We start from the raw sequence: 22,700 nt of genomic DNA, 5'->3' as shown, positions 1-22,700 counted from the left end.
AAAGCACTGCAAACTGGGACATATTAGGGGTGTGATGTCTGATAGTGTTACTATAGAGTTGCATTATGGGCAGGGCCACAACATTTTATTTTTGGTTCCCTGAATATTGCAGGGAAACTGATATTTATTACTCTCATGCACAGCTTTTTTGTGGAGTACTCACGTGTACTGAGTACCACTAACTTTGCCATCTCATAACAGGTAATATTTGTAATCATCATGTAAGTACTCTAGTATTCACAAGAAGGCAGTGCAAAATATATCAATCCCCCATACATTTGCACATTGTATCTTTGTCCCTTTGCTTCTCTCAAAGTTACTGAGCATAATATATCGATCAATGAATACTGGTACCTTTTTTTTCCCTACAAGAAAGCACTACTCTCATGTATAGTTCCAGGTTACCCTGAGGATGCACAAGGATGTGGAAATGAATTCCAGTACTTTCTCTTATCCAAGATGCATGTCAGGTGTCTTGTATAGATTGGTATATTGGTTTAGTACAATTTCAACAAAATTACATTCCACAGATTGAATGTAGTGACTGCTTTACATTTTTTATATTTCTTGTGCTTTACCTGTGACGTTAACCCTGAAGTTGATCTTCTGCCCGGCTGCGTCACAACTGTACTCTCCAGCATCTTTCTTCTCCACCTGGTCCACAATCAAGCGGCGGGATTTGCCCTCAGACTCCACCCTAAGCTTCTTACTGGCAGTGATCTGTTTCCCGTCCTTGTACCATTTCACCTCAGTCTTAGCCTGGGACAACTCACAGCTCAGGGTAGCGCTTTCTGATAGGACGACCTGCACCTCCTTCTGCACTTTCTCCAGGTTGGTAAATGCAGGTTCAGGCTCTAGAATAAACATATATTTAAAGCAATTTACATATGTTTATATATTTTACATATATCTATAATAAAAAGCTGCAATAGATAGAGCCAGAGCTGCAGCATAGAAAAAGAAGTGTTAGAAATAGTAATCACCCTCAAGTTTCTAGAGAGTAGATATGTGCATGGCGAAAAAATTCGGTTCGGTTCGGATCGATTCGGAATTTTTCGAATTTCGGTTCGGATCGATTCGAATTTGGAAAAGTTTGAATCGATTCGGTTCGGATTCGTTTCGGATTCATTCGGATTCGAAGAAATTCGGCTGGATTCGGTTCGATTCGGTTAGATTCGGAAATTCGGAATTTCGGTAAGTGTTAGGTGGGATTAGACTAGTATTATGTACTGTATATTAGGTGTAACCCATAGCAGAGTGATATAACCTAATATACTGTACAATACTAGTGTAATCCATGGCCATCCGAATTTACCGAATAAATCCGAACTAATTCGGATTTATTCGGTAAATTCGGCAGTATTTTAATTCGGAAATTCGGTTCGATCCGAATCTCCAAATTTTCCGAATTTCCAAATCGATCCGAAATGTATTGCACATATCTACTAGAGAGTTGATTGGATTAAGTACTGTTGCAGAACCCATGTAACACATACTGCTTTGTATGTGAGTCACTAGAACAAAACATCTACAGTATCCTTAGACTGTCACTGTCTTATGGGGCAGTCTGTGATGCTCATGCAGACCCCTTTGTCGTAGCTCTTCTTCATAGCTGGTGCAACCTTTAAGGAACCTCAACATTGTGCTAACCCATCCCTCTAAATAAAATTAAACTACCAACACTATCTGCTGCTGACCCGATCCATCCACTGCAATTAAACCCAAGCTGCAGCTGATATGACCCTCCCACTGCAACGAAACATAACTGCTTCCATGTCCAAGAGTAATTAACCCTAATTAGACCATATCCCAGGATAGTTAATTGTAAAAAGCTTCTAACACTCACAAACCTTCTACACAACCACCACATTGGAAACACCTTTTACACAATACCCCCACCCCCCAAAAAAATATTCCTATCTATTCTCCTCATCATTAACTTCCCTCTATACAATCCCCCATCAGACATACCCAGAAAGCTTAACTTCATTAACAAGCCCAACCAACAAATTAAAAAATAAATGACCAAATAATAATTCTAATGTAACTATCAACCTAAATGACCCTTACATTTTGCTTAATTGAAATCAAGTTCAAAAAATTTCCCACTGTGTTCTGATTCTTCTTAGAGAGCTCCCAACTCAAATTGTGACTGGTTAACCTTATTAAACAATAAGGATTGGAATTTTGTTTAAATAAAGAAGGCAACCACTAAGAAGAAGCAAAAGATAAAATGATCAAAAAGAGGAGGCCCTGTTGCTTTAAGCCATACATTTTTGGTTCCATGAATTACATTTGAACTTTTTCTTTTGTGGGGTATTTGGAAAGAGGAAGGGGCTGTGTAGAGTGTAGTTTATTTGTTTGGGAGGATTGAGTACCTGAGGATGTTTGCAGTGAAAGGATAGTATAGGGGTTCTTTACAAAGACTTGATATCAGCTAGGGTTACTTGTACTACCTTATGAGTTACAAGGTTAACTGCAGTAGGGGGATCTAGTCAATGGCAGTTAGAGTTAAACTGTGTTGGAAGTAATATGCCAGCAGTATTTAGGGTTTATTTGAGGAGGGCAGGTAAAACCAGTGGTGGGCAGGTTTTAAATGGGGTGGAGTTGTAGTTGAGACCAAGGCACTGGTATTTAGTACAGGCACTAGTGCCTTTGTAGCAGCTGGTCATAGAAACAATCCATCAGGAGCCATTATTATTTAGTAAACTATACACAGCAAGCTGACTCTAGATTTTTTCATAGTGACTCCATTATCACGGCTTGCATGGGATCTAGCACATATTTGAGAGCTAGAGTAAACCAAGATTGTCGTGTTTCCTGATACATTATATAGAACCAACCTAAGACATCCAATGGTTCCGTTCTCAAGCATCTCATGCACGTTAAAGTTTATATACTTCTCCTATAAAGATCTTCTGTGTTATAATTACAAATTAGTTATTTGTAATCATTAATATTGTATAGAGTGGACCCCTTTAGTTGTATTAATGGTAAAGTTAATGTTCTACACCTGTAAGCATTTGCACGAAATCTGTAACCTACCTCTAACTTTGATCATGAAGTTGATCTTCTGTCCGGCTGCCTCACAGATGTACTCTCCAGCATCTTTCTTCTCCACTTGTCCCACAATCAGCCGACGGGATTTGCCCTCAGACTCCACCCTAAACTTTTTGCTAGCAGTGATCAGCTTCCCACCCTTGTACCACTTCACCTCAGTCTTATCTTGAGACACCTCGCAGCTCAGTGTGGCGTTCTCTGTAAGAACAGCCTGCACCTCCTTCAGCACCTTGTCCAGGTTGGTGAATGCAGGTTCAGGCTCTGAAATGTGTAAACACAAACTCATTTTAAAAAGCAAAAAGAACCAAACAAAAATGTCTCCAAAGTCATTCATTTTAATCTTGAATAACAGTCAATTGTTCCGTCTTGTCTCCTTATAGCCTTAAAATATAAGGCCTCATTTGATTCATGTCATTATTTTTTTCAACATTGCAAACATCCCATGTTCAAATGAATTGGTTAAATATCACATCTACAAGCTCCGGTTGAAGTGGATTGCATACAGTAACTACATATCTTATCACATGGCCAGAATTCTCATGGGAATGTAGCAACCCTGCAGTATATCTCTCCTAACACAATAATCATGGATGAAAGCATCTGCTGTGAAACAACTTTTCTGTATATATTAGACATGGAAGGTGTTTAGGGAACAGTAAAGACCCTGCTGAGTGGTCCATTTCTTTATTTTTATCCATGTGAACCTTTTTTATTTTCTCATATAGTCAAGCCAATGGCAACTGATTACATATAATAGCATTCCATTATTAAAGAAAATGCAGAGCGACATCATGGTCAATCACAGAAAACAAAAAAAAAACAAAAAGAAGAAACCAACAACTTATCTTCTAAATATAGTGGACCATCTAAAACTTCCTAAAACAGTAATAGGTGATAACTTCAATAGCAGTAATTCTATTGCTAGTACCAAATAAAGGATGTGAAACCAAAATGTTTTCTTTCATGGATTCAGATAGAGCATACATTTTTCCTAAATGTACCTAGGTATGCTTTTCAACAAAAGATACCAAAAGAACAAAACAAATTAGATAATAGAAGTAAATTGGAACAATTTTTAAAATTGCTTGCTCTATCTGAATCTAAAGTTTATTTTAGATGGAGGTTAAATCATCATTTGTAATCGGGTTGGGCTATAACTTCATTTTTAATAGATTTGAAATTCAAATACCCCACAAAAAAGTAAGTTTTCTTTGAGCTAACGGTTTGAATTGGTGTCCGATCAGCGTTCTCCCCATTAGTAGGGATGGGCAAATGTGTTTATATTCGAATTCGAATGTTAGAATGAATGTTATTGTAGAAATTCGATTTATATAATAGAACGTTGATAACAACGAATATTCTTAAAAATTCGATTTTTGAATGTTATTTACAGTTTTCAAATGTCACTTTCAAATTCGAATGTTACATTTAAAAAACACAATTGTAGACTAGAAACACTATTTCGAATTCGAATGCCACATTTGATTAGAATATCACATTCAAATCGAATATAACATTCAAATCGAATATCACATTTATTAAACACAGTTGTAAACTAGAAATACTATTTCAAATTCGAATGTCATATTCGAATTCGAATGTCACATTCGAATTCGAATATTAGATTTAAAACACAGTATTAGACTAGAAATACTATTTCAAATTCGAATGTGACATTCGAATGTAGCATTCAAATTCAAATATTACATTTATTAAACACAGTTGTAGACTACAGGGAGTGCAGAATTATTAGGCAAATGAGTATTTTGACCACATCATCCTCTTTATGCATGTTGTCTTACTCCAAGCTGTATAGGCTCGAAAGCCTACTACCAATTAAGCATATTAGGTGATGTGCATCTCTGTAATGAGAAGGGGTGTGGTCTAATGACATCAACACCCTATATCAGGTGTGCATAATTATTAGGCAACTTCCTTTCCTTTGGCAAAATGGGTCAAAAGAAGGACTTGACAGGCTCAGAAAAGTCAAAAATAGTGAGATATCTTGCAGAGGGATGCAGCACTCTTAAAATTGCAAAGCTTCTGAAGCGTGATCATCGAACAATCAAGCGTTTCATTCAAAATAGTCAACAGGGTCGCAAGAAGCGTGTGGAAAAACCAAGGCGCAAAATAACTGCCCATGAACTGAGAAAAGTCAAGCGTGCAGCTGCCAAGATGCCACTTGCCACCAGTTTGGCCATATTTCAGAGCTGCAACATCACTGGAGTGCCCAAAAGCACAAGGTGTGCAATACTCAGAGACATGGCCAAGGTAAGAAAGGCTGAAAGACGACCACCACTGAACAAGACACACAAGCTGAAACGTCAAGACTGGGCCAAGAAATATCTCAAGACTGATTTTTCTAAGGTTTTATGGACTGATGAAATGAGAGTGAGTATTGATGGGCCAGATGGATGGGCCCGTGGCTGGATTGGTAAAGGGCGGAGAGCTCCAGTCCGACTCAGACCCCAGCAAGGTGGAGGTGGAGTACTGGTTTGGGCTGGTATCATCAAAGATGAGCTTGTGGGGCCTTTTCGGGTTGAGGATGGAGTCAAGCTCAACTCCCAGTCCTACTGCCAGTTTCTGGAAGACACCTTTTTCAAGCAGTGGTACAGGAAGAAGTCTGCATCCTTCAAGAAAAACATGATTTTCATGCAGGACAATGCTCCATTACACGCGTCCAAGTACTCCACAGCGTGGCTGGCAAGAAAGGGTATAAAAGAAGAAAATCTAATGACATGGCCTCCTTGTTCACCTGATCTGAACCCCATTGAGAACCTGTGGTCCATCATCAAATGTGAGATTTACAAGGAGGGAAAACAGTACACCTCTCTGAACAGTGTCTGGGAGGCTGTGGTTGCTGCTGCACGCAATGTTGATGGTGAACAGATCAAAACACTGACAGAATCCATGGATGGCAGGCTTTTGAGTGTCCTTGCCAAGAAAGGTGGCTATATTGGTCACTGATTTGTTTTTGTTTTGTTTTTGAATGTCAGAAATGTATATTTGTGAATGTTGAGATGTTATATTGGTTTCACTGGTAAAAATAAATAATTGAAATGGGTATATATTTGTTTTTTGTTAAGTTGCCTAATAATTATGCACAGTAATAGTCACCTGCACACACAGATATCCCCCTAAAATAGCTAAAACTAAGAACAAACTAAAAACTACTTCCAAAAATATTCAGCTTTGATATTAATGAGTTTTTTGGGTTCATTGAGAACATGGTTGTTGTTCAATAATAAAATTAATCCTCAAAAATACAACTTGCCTAATAATTCTGCACTCCCTGTAGAAATACTTTTTCGAATTTGAATGTCACATTCAAATTCGAATATTACATTTCGAAATTGAATGAATTCATAGCTAAACATTCTATTATTCGAACGAATATTTTCAAATTTTATTGAAAAATTAGAAAACGAAAATTCAAAAATAGAATGTTAGAATGTTATATAAACATTCGAAATTCGATTAGAACAAACGAATGTATCAAAATTCGTTTTAAATTTCGAATTTTTAGAAACATTCGGCCATCCCTACCCATTTGTCACTTTTGTTGTAGCTAGAGCTCTGATTGGAAAACAATTCAAACCGTTAGCTCACAGAAAAATTGACTTTTGAAGTGGGCAGTGGAGCGCAGTGTATTTTATTAAGATGCTTTATTTGTAAAATATTTACCATCTAGTGATGGTAAACATTTTGTCGTTTCTCCACCCGCATCTCATACTTCTTTTAGCTGTGCGATGACGAATCCAGCTTCATCCAGTCCTTGTGTGCCCCACGACGCCATATGATTGCATGCAACGATTGGATGTAGCTGGATTCGTCACTGCACAGCTAAAAGAAGTATAAGATGTGGACGAAAGAACAGAGTGATGTTTACTATCACTAGATGGTAAATATTTTACAAATAAAGCGTCTTAAAGGGACACTGAACCCAAATTTTTTCTTTCGTGATTCAGATAGAGCATGCAATTTTAAGCAACTTTCTAATTTACTCCTATTATCAAATTATCTTCATTCTCTTGGTATCTTTATTTGAAATGCAAGAATGTAAGTTTAGATGCCGGCCCATTTTTGGTGAACACACTGTGTTGTTCTTGCTGATTGGTGGATAAATTCACCCACCAATAAACAAGTGCTTTCCATGGTTCTGAAACAAAAAATAGCTTAGATGCCTTCTTTTTCAAATAAAGAAAGCAAGAGAACGAAGAAAAATTGATAATAGGAGTAAATTAGAAAGTTGCTTAAATTTGCATGCTCTAAATGTAATCAAATTTGCCAGTTTGCAGATGCGCGATAAATAAACAGCCATTACAAGTTGCTACTGGGAGCTTGCGGTAGCAATTAGCCCTCAAAAAATTAACCAGAGATCAGATCTCTGGTTAATTTTCTAAAAGTGCCTGAAATGCCCTCAAAATAAAGAGCATTATAGTTTAGTGTTAGAAAAAAAAAATGGCACTGAAAAGTGCCTTTACAATGCGGTCTATGGGAACGCTGTGTTCGCTGTAAATATATATGTATATGATTATATACATATATATGTATGTGTTAATATGTGTATATATACACATACTAACACATACATATATATGTACAGTATATAAGCATATACATATATATTTTAAAATGCTGCCCGTCTCTGCACTACTTACCCCCTTTGCTGCGCTAGGCATGAGAATGAGGCTCCAATTGGAGCATATGGAAGCGAGCTCTCATGAGCACAATGTTCCCTAACAATGCAAACTTGAGCTTGCGTTCGTATTGCGCTCAACTTGTAATACCAGAGCACATAAGCGTGCGCTGGTATTACTCAGTGGAGAGCGAAAGCGATATTTAGCGCTCAACTTGTAATCTGGCCCTTTGGCTGAGTTACCAATAAGCCTTTTGTAGTACCCCTAAGATACAATCAAATTCTGACCTGCTGCTTATCCGGATAACTATCTTTAAAAAAAAAAACATTATCTATATAAATGTTTCTGGCAGCCAAAAAAAGAACTGGCAACAATTTAAGGCAAGATTACAAATCGCGCGGTAGATCAGTTGCGAAAATACTGCACGCGTTCTGACATTTTCACATTTGGGGTTGCGCAGCTATTACAAGTTGAAAAATAACTTATTTTGGGCACTCATTAAGCCGCGTAATGAAAACTGCGAAATCGCGTGTGCGTTCATGTATTCCCCATAGAAGTCAATGGAGAAAATAAATAGAAAAAAAACAACAAACTTTAAAATTTTAATCTGTTGTGTAAAGCCCATGACATATTTTCCTTGAACAGTGTACATGAAAATACAAATATTTCATATTGCGAAAATGTTTTTGCAACAGAATATGTTCTATTTAATTCTAAATAAATATTTCTCAATGTATGTGATGATTTTTTGACAAATATATCATTTTTTTTGCGAGATATGTATATAAATATATATATGTCTAGATATCTCGAGATCTATATGCAAAAATCTCTGAAAATACATGAGATATTGTTTAATGTGCATAAGATTGTAATGTAAAATATTTTCATTATCTCCATAGTTAAACATATCTCAGTGAGGCCAATTTACCAAATGTCTGTCGGACCTGTTCCGACAGTGAGGATCAGGTCCGACAGACATCGCTGAATGCGGAGAACAATACGCTCTCCGTATTCAGCATTGCACCAGCAGCTGTTGTGAGCTACTGGTGCAACGCCGCCCCCTGCAGACTCACGGCCAATCAGCCGCCAGCAGGGGGTGTCAATCAACCCGATCGTACTATATCGGGTTGAATTCCGGCGATGTCTGTCCGCCTGCTCAGAGCAGATGGACAGGGTTATGGAGCAGCGGTCTTTAGACAGAAACACAGAGCCTCAAGCTCCATTCAGAGCTTGATAGATAGGCCCCTATATCTCTATATATAAATCCATGTTTCTCTATGTATGTGTATGTATGTCAACGCGCTACTTGTAATCTTGCCCATAAATAGGACAGCTAAATATAAATTATCCGAAATCTGTAGAAACAGGTTTAACTGAAAATAAAATATAAATAGTATACCTGTAATTTTAATTTCCTATATTACTCTATTATAAGAACTCTGATTATCAGACCTTGAGTCTTTCTACAGCTTAAATTAGACTCATATGGAAATTATTTTACCTGTGACTTTGACCTTGAAGTTGATCTTCTGCCCGGCTGCCTCACAGCTGTACTCTCCAGCATCTTTCTTCTCAACCTTTTCAACAATCAGACGGCGGGATTTGCCCTCAGATTCCACCCTAAACTTCTTGCTGGCAGTGATCAGCTTCCCATCCTTGTACCATTTCAGCTCGGTCTTGGCCTGAGAGACCTCACAGCTCAGGGTAGCGCTCTCTGATAGGACAACCTGTACCTCCTTCTGCACCTTGTCTAAGTTGGTAAATGCAGGTTCTGGTTCTGAAATAATTATTTCATTTAAATGTTATATTGTATACTGTATATCTTTTTACACTTTCCCCAGAGAACCTGGAGTGCATCTTGTTCAATCCATAACTCTTACCTTGTAACATTCTATACAGTGATTGTTTAAGGGGGGCAGGAACTCATTAGTTTTGATCCCTAATTGGCCACAGCAAACAAAATAAGGTAAACAATGCAAAAGAGGCTTTTCAAGGGATGTGATTGAGAGGAACTTCCTGGTAATGCCCGTAGGTCAACAGGTATTTCCTTCTTATGCTCATTGGTCAATAGCTACTTCCTGGTAATGCTTATTGATCAATAGGTACTAGTGGCTAATTCTCATTGGTCAATAGGGAATTAATGCGAGTGTTCATTGAGCTATGGTAGGAAGTAGCTGTAAGTTATTGAGCATTAGTAGGAAGTGCAGAAATTATCAGTATTTTAGTTTAAATTTCAACAGCTTATACATATTTATTCAGGGAATATGATGCTGTATGGATGACAGAACATTGAGTATAGTGTCTCTGTAATGAGCATTACATGTTTAATTTTCACTGCCAGTGGGAATGTAATCTGGTCCTGAGTGTACAGAAGGATGTTTCTTACCAGTAATCTTTAAGGTGAAGGAAACAGAGTCATCTCCAACTTTGCATGTGTAGGTTCCCTCATCTTCTTTCTTGGCAGTGGAAATGACAAGTAAATGTTGCTTTGCCTTCACTTCTAGAATGAACTTTTTGGACTGCCTGATCTCTTTGCCATCTTTGTACCACGAGACTTTGACATTCTCCTCTGAGGTCTCGGAGACAAACTGTGCTTGTTCCCCTGAGATCACCTTCACATCCGTAGTCTTTTTTGTGTTTGTAAAATGAGGCAGGGCTAAAATGTGAATGCATGAAAATATCATATTAGTGAAATAAACTGAATGTTAAAATGCCCTTAATCCTTGTGAAAATTGTTACTTTAGCAGCTAATTTATAACACTATAACTGGCCTTTGCAGAGGAGGTAAGTAAAAAAAACAAGCTTTTAAACCAAGGGTAATGAAAGACACAACATGGTGCCCATTACTATTTAGAGGGGGCTAGCCATTAGAAGGTATTAGTGGTGGGGGTTATAACAGTTTAGCAGTTAAGTGCGCCGAGTGGTCTGGTGGATTAAGGGTTAACATCAGTTAGGGGAGGTTAGCGGTTAAGGATTTTTGCAGTGAGGGTAATGCAATGGTAGGTTTTGGTGGTTTAGGGGTTAATTGTGTTGGGGGGGTGATGGTTTTAAAGCTAATATCAAACAAAGTGATGATGATTGTGAGAGTTAAAGTGCAAAGTAGCACGCTTTGCACAATCAGTATCACTTTGAAATCGAGCCTTTAGTATTTAATGTCCATTTAAAGGCAATCTATAGCTTCATAACATATCTGTCTCAGGACTGAGAGATGAGGGGGGACATGTGTGCAGTGGTGGATGGCTGTTTAGGGATTAGAGCCATGTGTAGAGGGGTAAAGCAGGAGGTGTTCTGTGGGCAGGGTCAAGTGCATTGTGGGAGGGGTTTGGCATGTCATGATCAAGCTGGGCAGCCCCTGTTTTCTATCCTGGACCCATGACATTTGCCCTGAAGGGAACACAGAGGAGGAATAGAGCTACAGAGCTCCCAGTCCACTATAATCCCCCAATACGAGTGACAACCGAAAGCTCTGAAAATCTAATTAAAGTGGCCTTTAGGCACAGGTCCCTATTCTACCTGAGAAATCATCTCTAGCATGTTCTAGTAGGATTTTTTATACACCCAACATGTGCATGAGCCTTCACTATAGATACAGGAGAGACAAGTTTAATGTGACAATTATTCAATTTTATTTTCTGTGATGCCACAGTAAAAGTTTGGTCAATGTATAAAAACATATGTACTCTAGTGTCTGATAATATTTACTCCAGTAAGTAGATCACATTCCCATTCTTTATATAACACCCAATAATACACCAAATAAAATGTGATCCAACCCTTAAACTGGCACAACAGAGATCAATATAGCTGGAAATAAGCAGTGTGCTGGCTGACTCATATATGTCTTTGTCTGAGACTGTACTCAAAGGAAACACAAGATTTAATTAACGCACACAGTCACCTGCTTATGGTTTTAGATTCCATTAAATCAATTCCTGAAACTAATACCTCACAAGTAAAAAAATTGCTGCCTCCCTGAAACTGAAAAATAGCAGCATTCATAAAGAATCGCTCTAACCCCTTATCACATCCACAAGTTGAGCTTCAACTTAAAGGGACACTAAACCTCCACCTCCCTGGCCTGCTGCCATTTTGGAATCTAGGTTTCACTGTATTTATCAGAAGGAGAGTTGCTTCACATGTGCAAAAGCGTCAGCACTGGAACGCAGTGAAAGTTTAGTTCCAAAAAGGCACCACTCAGGACCAGAAGGAGACAGGGAACAACCGTAATACTATTCTTAGGAAATGTATTTAGTGTTTAATGTCCCTTTAATGTTATAAATTTTCGTAATAAGTTTTGTGCCTATAGAATTTTATAATTGTAAGGTGTATATAACAATAATTATATGGCTACTTTATACAAGACAAACTAAAGTTGTTTATTATAACCATACCTTTCACTCTCAGCTTGGTAGAGTTCTCAATCCCATTAGCAATGAATTTCACTTCCGCTTCATCTTCAGCATGAGAGACGTTTTTGATGATCAATGTGTGAGTGTTCTTCACTCTCTTTATTACGTACTGCTCATTATTCTGGATAGTTTTGCCATTTAGCAACCAAATGCCAGAAGAAACTGTGCTCAGGTCTATGAAGAATGATGCTTCTCCACCTACCGTAACTTCAGCTGGCCTCAACGGAGCTTTAATAGTTGGTATAGGTTCTAAAACAAAAGAAAATGTTCTATAGAGAAAAAATGTTGCCACCAAAAGATTATCTCAAAGGTTTGTTTGTTTATTTTACAGTCCTACAAACTATCCCTTTTTATTCAATATACATTTTGAAGATGCATCACAATTTAGTTAGACAGCTGTGGTTGCCAATTACCAAAAATCAAAGTGGGTAGTGGAATTCATGTATGTGTTTTGCAGCTAGGTAGAGTGTTAAACAATCTGAATGCCATCTGTATATGTGCATGATCATGATCCTTGTTCCAACCTGACCCCAGGATGCCCCAGCACAACCCCAAACTGCCAAGAATCTGCTGCCAGTGATCCCAATTCTAGGATGATAATAATTTAAGTTGGGAGTAATACTGGAACCATTCCCTACGCAAGCACCACTTTGCTTATTCATTCTGAAAAGGGGCAAGCTCCTTCCCCTAGAAAACAGTGGGGCTCTATTGAAAACAGTGTTTTGCAGGGAACTGCAAGTATTTAAATGGGCTCCCACTTATTAGCTATGTAATGGTGAGACAGATCTGTATATTTAAAAGGCTTTATAAATTATGAATGAATAAATGAGAAAACTTCACACCCAAGCAATTATTTAAGTTGCCACACTTTTTCATTATAATACCTATTTTATTTACATTTGACATACAATAAAATAGTAACTCACAATTCCTTGTATGTTACACTGTACAGTACTACAATTCTCCTGCATCCAGAAAAGAGAAAGCTCCTAGATAAGTTACAGAGCTTTCAATAGAAGATTTGCATGGAGTTTTGAATAAATTGAAGGTTTGTAGGGGATTCTATTCTAATCTAGACAGACCAAGAACATCCCTGTAAATCAATAAAAATGACGCATGTGCTGAGAGTAAACAAGACGTAATGTCTCTTTGGATATGTGAACCCAAATATTGTCAATATGCTGCTGAATGTGCCATATAGGAACGGTAAAGGTACTCACCAAGGTACAGTGTTCCAGGGAACTCCAAGTAAGGACTCTGCCCATAACTATTCACTGCGCTGACCCTGAACTGGAAGTTTCCTTCATCTACAACATTGCGAACAGTGAATTCGGGGACAGGGACATTGGCAGATTCGTGGCACCTCAACCAGCTTGTGGCTCCAAGCTTTTTGTATTCTATGATGTACCCATCAATAGGTACTGGCCGATCCATCGGGGGAGGGGACCAGACTAATGTAACTGATGTATCACTTTTATCTTTCGCCAAAGGATTAATAGGGGCATTTGTAGGGGGTTTCCTTAAACCTGGAACAAGAAGAAGTTGCAAATTAGTATATAGCATATTTGTTATTATGCTTAATATATAGACGCAAATGTGTCTGTGCTGCAGTAAACACATTTACAGAGAGTTCAGGAACATACTAGAGTAGATATGAGTGTATATCCCAGCGTTTGTTGTACAATATATATGTGTCTAGTGTGAGTAATGAACAGTATGTCTGTGATGTGGTACAATATATGTATTATGCTGTGTACACAAATGAAATGTGTAGTGAAATCAATAACTTAACATCATAAGATTAGCTACAACCTTACTGAATATAAAATAACAAGCACAGACATGGTTACAGAAAATGTAATTCAATATTAATTATAAATCATTTTATTTTCAAATATTAAATGAACTAAAGGAAAACAATGTGCTTTTATATAATGGTGAATGTTTAATGCTTATAAAAATGTACTCTACGAAGATACCAACAGAACGACTTGCAAAAGTACATACCAGTTCTGTCACTGTAAGAGAATGATATAAAAATTTCTTTATATAAACAAAAACAAGTAACAAAAAAAACAATATATTTTTGGGGTTGCATCTTAAGTTTTAAATAAAGGTGGGTTTACCCCTTTACGCTGTTAGGACATTGCATGCCATCCTAACAGCGCTGGGCTTTAACACAGTTAGGATAGCATGGAACATCCTATAATATACAGTGTCCTGTAGCTTCCCCCTTTGACGTAGGCAAGGATTGGCCTGGGGGGCATGCCTAGCAGCTTAGGTAGTCCTCCATGATCCAATCCTGGCCTTGAAATCATGCGATTGCATTGAAAATCGCATGATTTCACTTTTACAAATAGTGTTTTCATTGGAACTTCATTCCGATGTGAACACTATTATTCAGTCACAAAGGGGTTAATATATCAAACTTTAATTGTTGTTTTCAGAGAAACAATTTGTTTTAACAAAGGCTCCAAACGGGGCTGAACTATTTACCATTGTGTAATCTCTTTACTTTAAATAAAAAATGTAATTTTTAAAGGAAAACCCTGAGAGTGGCAATTGGTTTGATAGTATTGTCACTTTTGAATATTTTTTTATATATTATACACAAGGTAGCTTTATCCTTTTTATTGTATCACATGAACAGTAGGTCCAAAGATGTAAAGATTCAAATTACATATGTTTTTATTTTACTTCTGCAGAAATGCAAAACATGTGCAGCTGTTATTTTAAATATCAGACTGACACAATACATAATTTATATGTGCAAGTTTTATCCATCTGGACATACATTTTTGAGGTTATGCTGATGATCTTTCTACCTTGATTTTTATTTATTTTAGATGCTTAACTTTGAGTGCTGATACAGACATTTGGAACCCAAAAGTGAAAGATTTGTGTATTTTGCAATTGTGACAACAATTTAACACAATATGCACATAGATTTCCAATTTCATGTTCACAATTTGTTAAATCGGGTCCACAACTCTGCTATTTCGTGCACACATTTTCTTAAATTATGTACAAAATTTGTAAAATCATTTCAGTATACTTCAGTTTGGGTATGAGCTATTACATGTGGCATTTTTGTTAGTAAGAGGTCTTTAACAAGCATTCTAAAGCTAAATTATATATGTCATCGATATGATGGTTTTGATAAGGTAAATCTTCAACTCAAATTTACAAGGCACTGGAAGATTTCATGGCTACATCTAAATCATGGGCATGTCTTTGCTATTACTTTAATATTACACACAATTTTAAAAATATTAAAAAAAAAAATTTGCAGCAAAGAATAACAATCATTCTAGATTGTATATGGACTATAAAAGGTGATTTATTATATTAAGGAACTTATTTAACACTAATAAAAACCTTTACAATAAAGAATGCAGAAGTTTGATAATTAGAATTTTTGTACTAAACTTGCAAAGCATTTCATATATATATATATATATATAATTATTATATATATTTAAAATTTGAGAATTTCAGAATTTACGATTCATTAAGTATTAGTTCCAGCTTGGTTCCTGACAAAAATAATTTCCAATATATATCTCTGACAGGAAAACTGAGATCACAAGCCTCGCACCCAGCACATACTGTAGATTTAGAGAGCTTTCAACATTGCTTTATATAGAAATTATCCTTTGGCTTGTGCCAAAACAGCAACACATATATATATCATCAAAATAACACAGAGGAATATTGGGAGGATGCCCGTGGTAGCACAGCACACAGCTTAACTAATATTAAGAGGCATCAAGAATGATTTAAAGTGGAAACCATGTAAAGTGGTAGTGTTGCCTGCCAGGTGTTAATTACTGAATGCTGCAAGAACAAGCAAATCTGCCGAATTATAGAAAAGGCAATGAAGAAACTAATATTAGTTGCTGCTGTATTATATGAGGTCTTTAAACAAATGCAATGTTTACAAATCTACAATGCAATATTTACAATCCTGCAGTACAATGTTTAGAACTTTATAATAAAAATGTTTACAAACCAGCATTATACTGTTTACAAATCTGCAATACAATGTTTACAAAAACAATGCAATGTTCACAATATTATAATAAAATGTTTACAAACCCAAAAGGGGGCGGAGCTGGCTGCGGCTAAGATGGTGGCCTAAGACCAGAGCTCCATAACGGGGACCAACAAAACACTGCTATGGGCCGTCAAAGGGCTCGTTTCCATTGAGCCATAATTAGGTTTACGTGCGCCCGCAAAACGATAAATATGCTATCGGAAGCAATTTTGTTTACCGACTGTTTCCAATGATGTGTTATACCTCTATCGGCAGCCGGACTTCGGCTGCCAAAAAAATCTTTGCGTCCCATAGAAAGTAATAGAAGCCGTTAATCGATAAATTATACCAGGTTTCCAATGAAAGCGCAAACCGTTAATACACTGTTGGAGGCTGTCGATACATTGAGAAATATTACACCCAGCTCAACTAGGTGTAAAAGAGGAAAATTGTGCTTTTTGAGACCTATTTTTTATTGAAATTATAAAACTTGCAAATAATGCAAGTGTTTTAATGTAGAAATAAATTGTTATAAGTAATATTTATTGTTGTCTCATGTATAGGAATAGTTGAACTTATATTCTAATAGAAATATCAGTATATATTTAAATATAATAATATATGCAAGAACATATCTACAGAATTCAAACTAGACCTATGTCTAGGGCAGCAATACATATTACTTATATTTATGAAGTGGTAAATATAATTATATTAAAAAATAATGATTATTAAAAATATGGATAAGTGTATCTTTATTTTTCTTGAGAGGTGATCACAGGTAAGGAGCATGGACGTTAAACGTAAATTCTATAGCGTAACGTCGGGTTACCTTAGCAACTTATTGATTTTCAAGAAATCCGCCGTAAGATGGAAGCGTTAACACAACGTTAACTTACAGCTACACAAAAAGAGCGACTGCACACAATGCGCAAAATATTTAGATGGAAACCTGGTACTAAAATGGAGCCGTAAATCACTTTTAGCTGTCGGCCACTTCAGTAGCTTAAGGCTCCATTTGTAACGACTCAATGGAAGCGAGCCCTAAATAGGGCAATCAACATAATGACGACCACAACTAAGTGCTGAGACAACCAGGCACACATCGGTACCAACAAGATTGGAGGCAATCAGCCTCCAGAATAACAGATCACAGCACCGGCCTATTACAGCAACCAGCGTAAGCCATATTTACAAGCCACGCGGCCGCGTCCAAGCTCCAGTAGAGAAGCCGGATCGCCAATGGGCACTGAGGAGCACGTTGAGGGCACACTGACACCGCTTGGGCTGTGATCAGCCTACAGGACACCAGACCGTGCCTCTTGCCTATTAAAGTGGCCTGAGAAGGCCACGCTCACAAACCACGCGGCTGCAGTGACATCAACAAAGTGGAACCAGAGGGCTCACGTGTAACGGAACACTCACCACAAACACTCCATCTACCGCACCGGGTAAGCACGCAATCCCACCTATTGCCCAACACACTGGGATACAAGTGTTAATAGACCAGAGGCGCATAAGGGCCATGATATACGGCCAAATACATAATACACAAACCACGTGTCAAGTGCAACATATTTAACCATCAGGTTGAGAAAAGGCTGCACCTAAGGTGAACGAAGAAAGGGGAAACAAGATAATACGCTAGTACCCCTTACCACACCTAGCCCCTGATGTGCTATAAGGATAATGTGATAGCATAAAACACTTCAAATACTAGCTATTGGAAACTCCCTCATATTATCTCTGGGATACATAGCAAAGGAGTAATACTGTTTCTGGACATTATACACATATTGCTACCATAATGCAGTAAACTGGTTATCCCACTATTACAAATCCTGTCCTCAATTTTTCCTTCCCAGCTGGAAACACACTAACCTTAGCCTACTAAACATGGAAACAAAAAAAGGCATAAACCTGTAAAAAATTCACGTTCTCCCACTACCAAAAGGCAATTGCTGGGCTCCTTTTTTAATCCTTCAGAGCAGAAAACATCAGAACATCTAAATGTCACTAATATTCCTCCACCATAGATTAACCCGCCTTGGAGTCCTGAAGGGTCAGTCTCATCTGAGCAAACACAAATCCATATGTATATACTTTCTTCATTAGCATCTACACAAGATCTAGCTAAAATTGTGAGAACCTGTATGCGTGAAGAACTCCAAGAACTCAAACAAGATATGCATACCCTAGGGCTTAGGGTTGAAGACCTAGAAGATCAAGGCAATATAATACGTGAAGACTTTACATCCATGCAAGGGAAAATAGACCAACAATCAGAGCTGATATTCTCCTTACAAGATAAACTGGAAGATCTTGAGAATAGGAGCAGAAGAAAAATATAAGGATTCGCGGAGCTCCAGAATCTGTGTTACCAAAAGACTTTCCAGTATTTCTCTATACTCTATTCACACACCTCCTAGATGACCCTAATGCAGCAAATATTCAGTGGGTACGAGCACACAGAGCCCTCAGGCCAAAAACCCTGCATAAAGCTCCACCAAGGGACATTATAATCAAATTTAAAAACTTCCAGGAAAAAGAAAACATAATGGCTGCTTCCAGGAAGAAATGACCAATAAGAGTCCGAGGAGTGATATTGCAATTCTATGCTGACCTCTCAATTAGGACACTGCAAAGATGGAAAGAACTTTACCCCCTAACTATTCTTTTTAAGAAACAAGAACATTTCATACAGATGGGGGTTTCCCTTTCAACTCCTGGTTATCCACAACAACCGAAGAATATTCTGCTCGGGACCTTCAGAAGTTGACCAATTCTGTAAGATGTTAGACATTGATCCACCAGACATGCCTATTTTACAATCTACATCTGAGCAAGACGACACTGAAAACTCAAGAAGGAAAAAATAAGGAACTTGGGACACAGTCCCCCCAAAGAAAAGGGGAAATTGTCACCCAACCCTACCCGCACAACCATAGAATATAAGAAAACTGCTACCCCAAAGTCTACAACCTCTGGAGAAGAATCAGCCTCAGATTCAGAAACCCTATAGGCAAAAGTATCCTTTCATTTTGTTCAGGTTTGAGCTACTAATGCCCTAATGAACAGGCCTACGAAGCCCTCATACTTAACTTAGCCAATGGTCACCCAAGTCAATACCCCCCTTATTGTACTTCACATATTGTTTAAAATGTTCACATGTTGTATACGTATGTTTGTTTTACATGTTTTTTTTAACAGTTTACTTTTTAAAACTGTCAAGTGACAGCTGTTTCAAGTTATTTCAGATACATAATGGTTTAATCCTTTGGTATAGAAATGTATACTACAATTTTATTTATGATGTACTTATTTTGTTGATGGTTTGTTGCTATAACCTTTATCAGGTACACATTGACACAGTCTTTTATCATAGGCGATATTTATATCCACTAATCTCTCCAGGTACCCCCCTCCAACTACTAATCACCATGGCTCCTAATTTAAACATCATCTCCCAAAATGTTAAGAGATTTAACTCTCCCCAAAAATGCTCTATTGCATTACTGGACATTCACAAACGACGAGCAGATATATTGTTTTTACAGGAGACACACTTTAAGAAACATTCACCATTATCATAGCTTATTTTCACACAAAAAAGAGGAGTGAGCATTTTGCTAAATAAAAACGTAGCTTTTCAACATATTCAAACATCCAATGATAAAGAAGGGAGATTCCTGGGCATATTCGGCTTATTACATGGAACACCCGTTACACTCATCAATATTTATGCACCAAATGTCAAGCAGACTCCCTTTTTCCGCATGATGTTTAAAAAAATCTTAGATTTTTCTAAGGGAATTATAATAATAGGAGGAGACTTTCATTTCCCAATAAAACCTCTCATAGATAGCTCCAATCCTAATTCCTGTGTCTCCTAAAGAACAGCCCAATTTATGTGGCGGAAGATGAGAGAACACAACTTATATGACACCTGGCGATATTTTAATGGTGACAAACGAGATTACAATTTTTTCTCACCCCCCCCCCACACTGAAACATATAGTCGATTGGATTATTTATTTACAAACCAAAAAGGACTAATGCTTATTGTGAACTCTATAATTAAACCGACCTCATGGTCTAAATTGACCAAACACTAGACATACTGAATTCCGCTGGATGACTCTTATAGATACTGAAGCGTTATGACAAAAAATAACTAAATCACTTAAAGAATTTTTTAAAATTAATGATACTCCAAACATAGAAGATTTCACCCTATGGGAAACATATGGCCCATAAGAAAAAACTATCACGTCAACATTACCTAGACCTCACTAAACAACTATCTCATTTAGAACTCCAACACAAAAGAACCCCCTCCGACATAGACATTTCAAAAAACCTACAAGCATGTAGACACAAACTTAAAAAATTATTAGCCCATGAACAGCAAACAATAACTTAAAAATACAAGCAAAAATTATTCTACGAAAGTATTAAAGCAGGCCAGATATTTAAAAGCGAGGAAGTTAAAGTCCTTTGTCCACGAATTAACTACCTCCCACAAACAAAAACTGCACACTACCTATTAATCAATTCAAAGATTACTACTCAAAACTTTACAATCTCACCACTATAGGGAACCAATCAGACATCAAAACAAATATCTTCACATATCTAGAACACTCTATCCTACCAACCCTAACTGCAGAACAAATGGAGGACCTGGATGTTCCTATAACTATGCCAGAATTGACTCAAACTATAAAAAATCTGAATACCGGTAAAATCCCAAGTCCAGATGGTTTCTCTGTACGTTATTACCAAACCTTCAAAGATATCCTTGCCTCTTTTTTATTGACACTTTTTAATAAAGTAGGAAAAGATAAACCTTTTCCACAAACCATGGTAGAAGCCCACATCACAGTTATCCCTAAACCTGGAAAAACCCCTACTGACTCATCTAACTTCAGACCTATATCCCTACTTAATGTTGATGTTAAGCTCTTTGCAAAAATATTGGCAGCCCGCATTAACAAAGTTCTCCCAATTTTAATTCATACCAATCAGGCTATTAAGATAATTAACCTTTTCGATTACGTCACCCAACAAAACATACAAGCTATTTTCCTATCAATTGACATGGAGAAAGTCTTGGAGAGGCTTAATTGGAATTTTTTAAGGACAGTAATGCAGAAATTTGGTTTTGGGCCCTAGCTTATTGAAAAAATATTTGCTCTATATCATTCCCCTACTGCAAAAATATGCCTTAATGACTCCTTATAATAACCCATTAAAATTTTGAACGGAACACATCAAGGCTGCCCCTTTCGCCTATATTATTTGTAATGGCTATGGAACTACTAGCTACGAATATACGGCACAACTCAGATATTACAGGAATCCCTGTTAACAACACACATTACAAAATGGCGCTATACGCAGATGACATCATGCTCACTCTCACATCTCCTATAACCTCACTAAATTCTCTCTCAATAGAATTTACAAAGTATAGCAGGCTCTCGTTCTTTAAAGTAAACAAATCCAAATCAGAATTCCTAAGCCTAAATAACCCTTCGGCCCTCACACAACAAATACAACAGACTTTCCATTATCAATTTAAACCTTAATCAATAAGATACTTGGGGATCCAAATTACAGAAGATAAAAGTAGACTATACTCATTAAATTACTTACCATTACTCCAAAATATCAAACAAGAATTTAAAAAATGGAAACATAAATCTGTATTTTGGCTAGGCCGTATAAATTCTATCAAAATGATGATCCTACCAAAAATACTATACATACTTCAGGCTTTACCTATGCAAATACCTGACCATTTCATGCATACCCTGCAAAAAGCCATTAATAATTACATATGGTCCAAACAAATGACCAGGGTCTCAATGAAAACAATGTATATGACTAAAGACAGGGGTGGAATGGGAGTTCCAAACCTAACATATTATAAATCTGTAACGCACTTAGTCCACATAATTAATTAGTGTAAAGATGAAATTGATAAAGAATGGATAGCATTAGAGCGCTAATTAGCTAAATCCATCATCCTAGGGAGCATCTGTTGGTTCCCAACAACACAGCAGAAAACAATTAACACACTTTCTACCTTCAGTATGGAAACACTTAGAGTATGGGATCGTCTGATAAGAAAAATCTCTACTCTCTCCACGAATCCCTCCCCATCACAAACTCGATATTTAATATTAGACATAACACTAACTCAGATCAACCACACTCAGTACATACCCATATCCCATATTACACTGTTTAGGATAATGGTAAAATACACCCTGGGACTGACCTATTAAATCTAAATATACAACAATTTTGACCACTGGTACAAATATCAACAATTAAATCACTTTATTTCCTCTCACACAGAAAAACCTAAAATCAATACAAACCTAACACCGCTAGAAAATCTATGTTACAGGCCCACTATCTCAAAAGGATACTTATCCATAACTTACAAACTAATCCTACAAGACCATTCCCATACTCTACCTACATACACACAGAAATGGGAATAGGAATTAGACACTAAAGTCTAGACATGTGCGTTTCGTT

At 37.2% G+C, this 22,700-nt stretch overlaps 1 protein-coding gene across 1 annotated transcript in view; it reads right to left on the bottom strand.

Annotated features, from left to right (window-relative positions):
- The window catches only part of OBSCN (obscurin, cytoskeletal calmodulin and titin-interacting RhoGEF), a 937,038-nt gene that overhangs the window by 825,081 nt on the left and 89,257 nt on the right, over positions 1 to 22,700 (bottom strand). The window contains 6 exon segments of the mRNA XM_053713767.1: positions 579 to 854; positions 3,046 to 3,321; positions 9,205 to 9,480; positions 10,090 to 10,359; positions 12,095 to 12,361; positions 13,333 to 13,638. Of these exon segments, the coding sequence (XP_053569742.1) occupies positions 579 to 854; positions 3,046 to 3,321; positions 9,205 to 9,480; positions 10,090 to 10,359; positions 12,095 to 12,361; positions 13,333 to 13,638 (1,671 nt within the window).

The sequence above is a fragment of the Bombina bombina genome, chromosome 5, assembly GCF_027579735.1.
Source record: "Bombina bombina isolate aBomBom1 chromosome 5, aBomBom1.pri, whole genome shotgun sequence".
NCBI classification, from domain to species: domain Eukaryota; kingdom Metazoa; phylum Chordata; class Amphibia; order Anura; family Bombinatoridae; genus Bombina; species Bombina bombina.
Note: the sequence above shows the minus strand (reverse complement) of the source record. Positions and strands in the feature narration are given on the sequence as shown.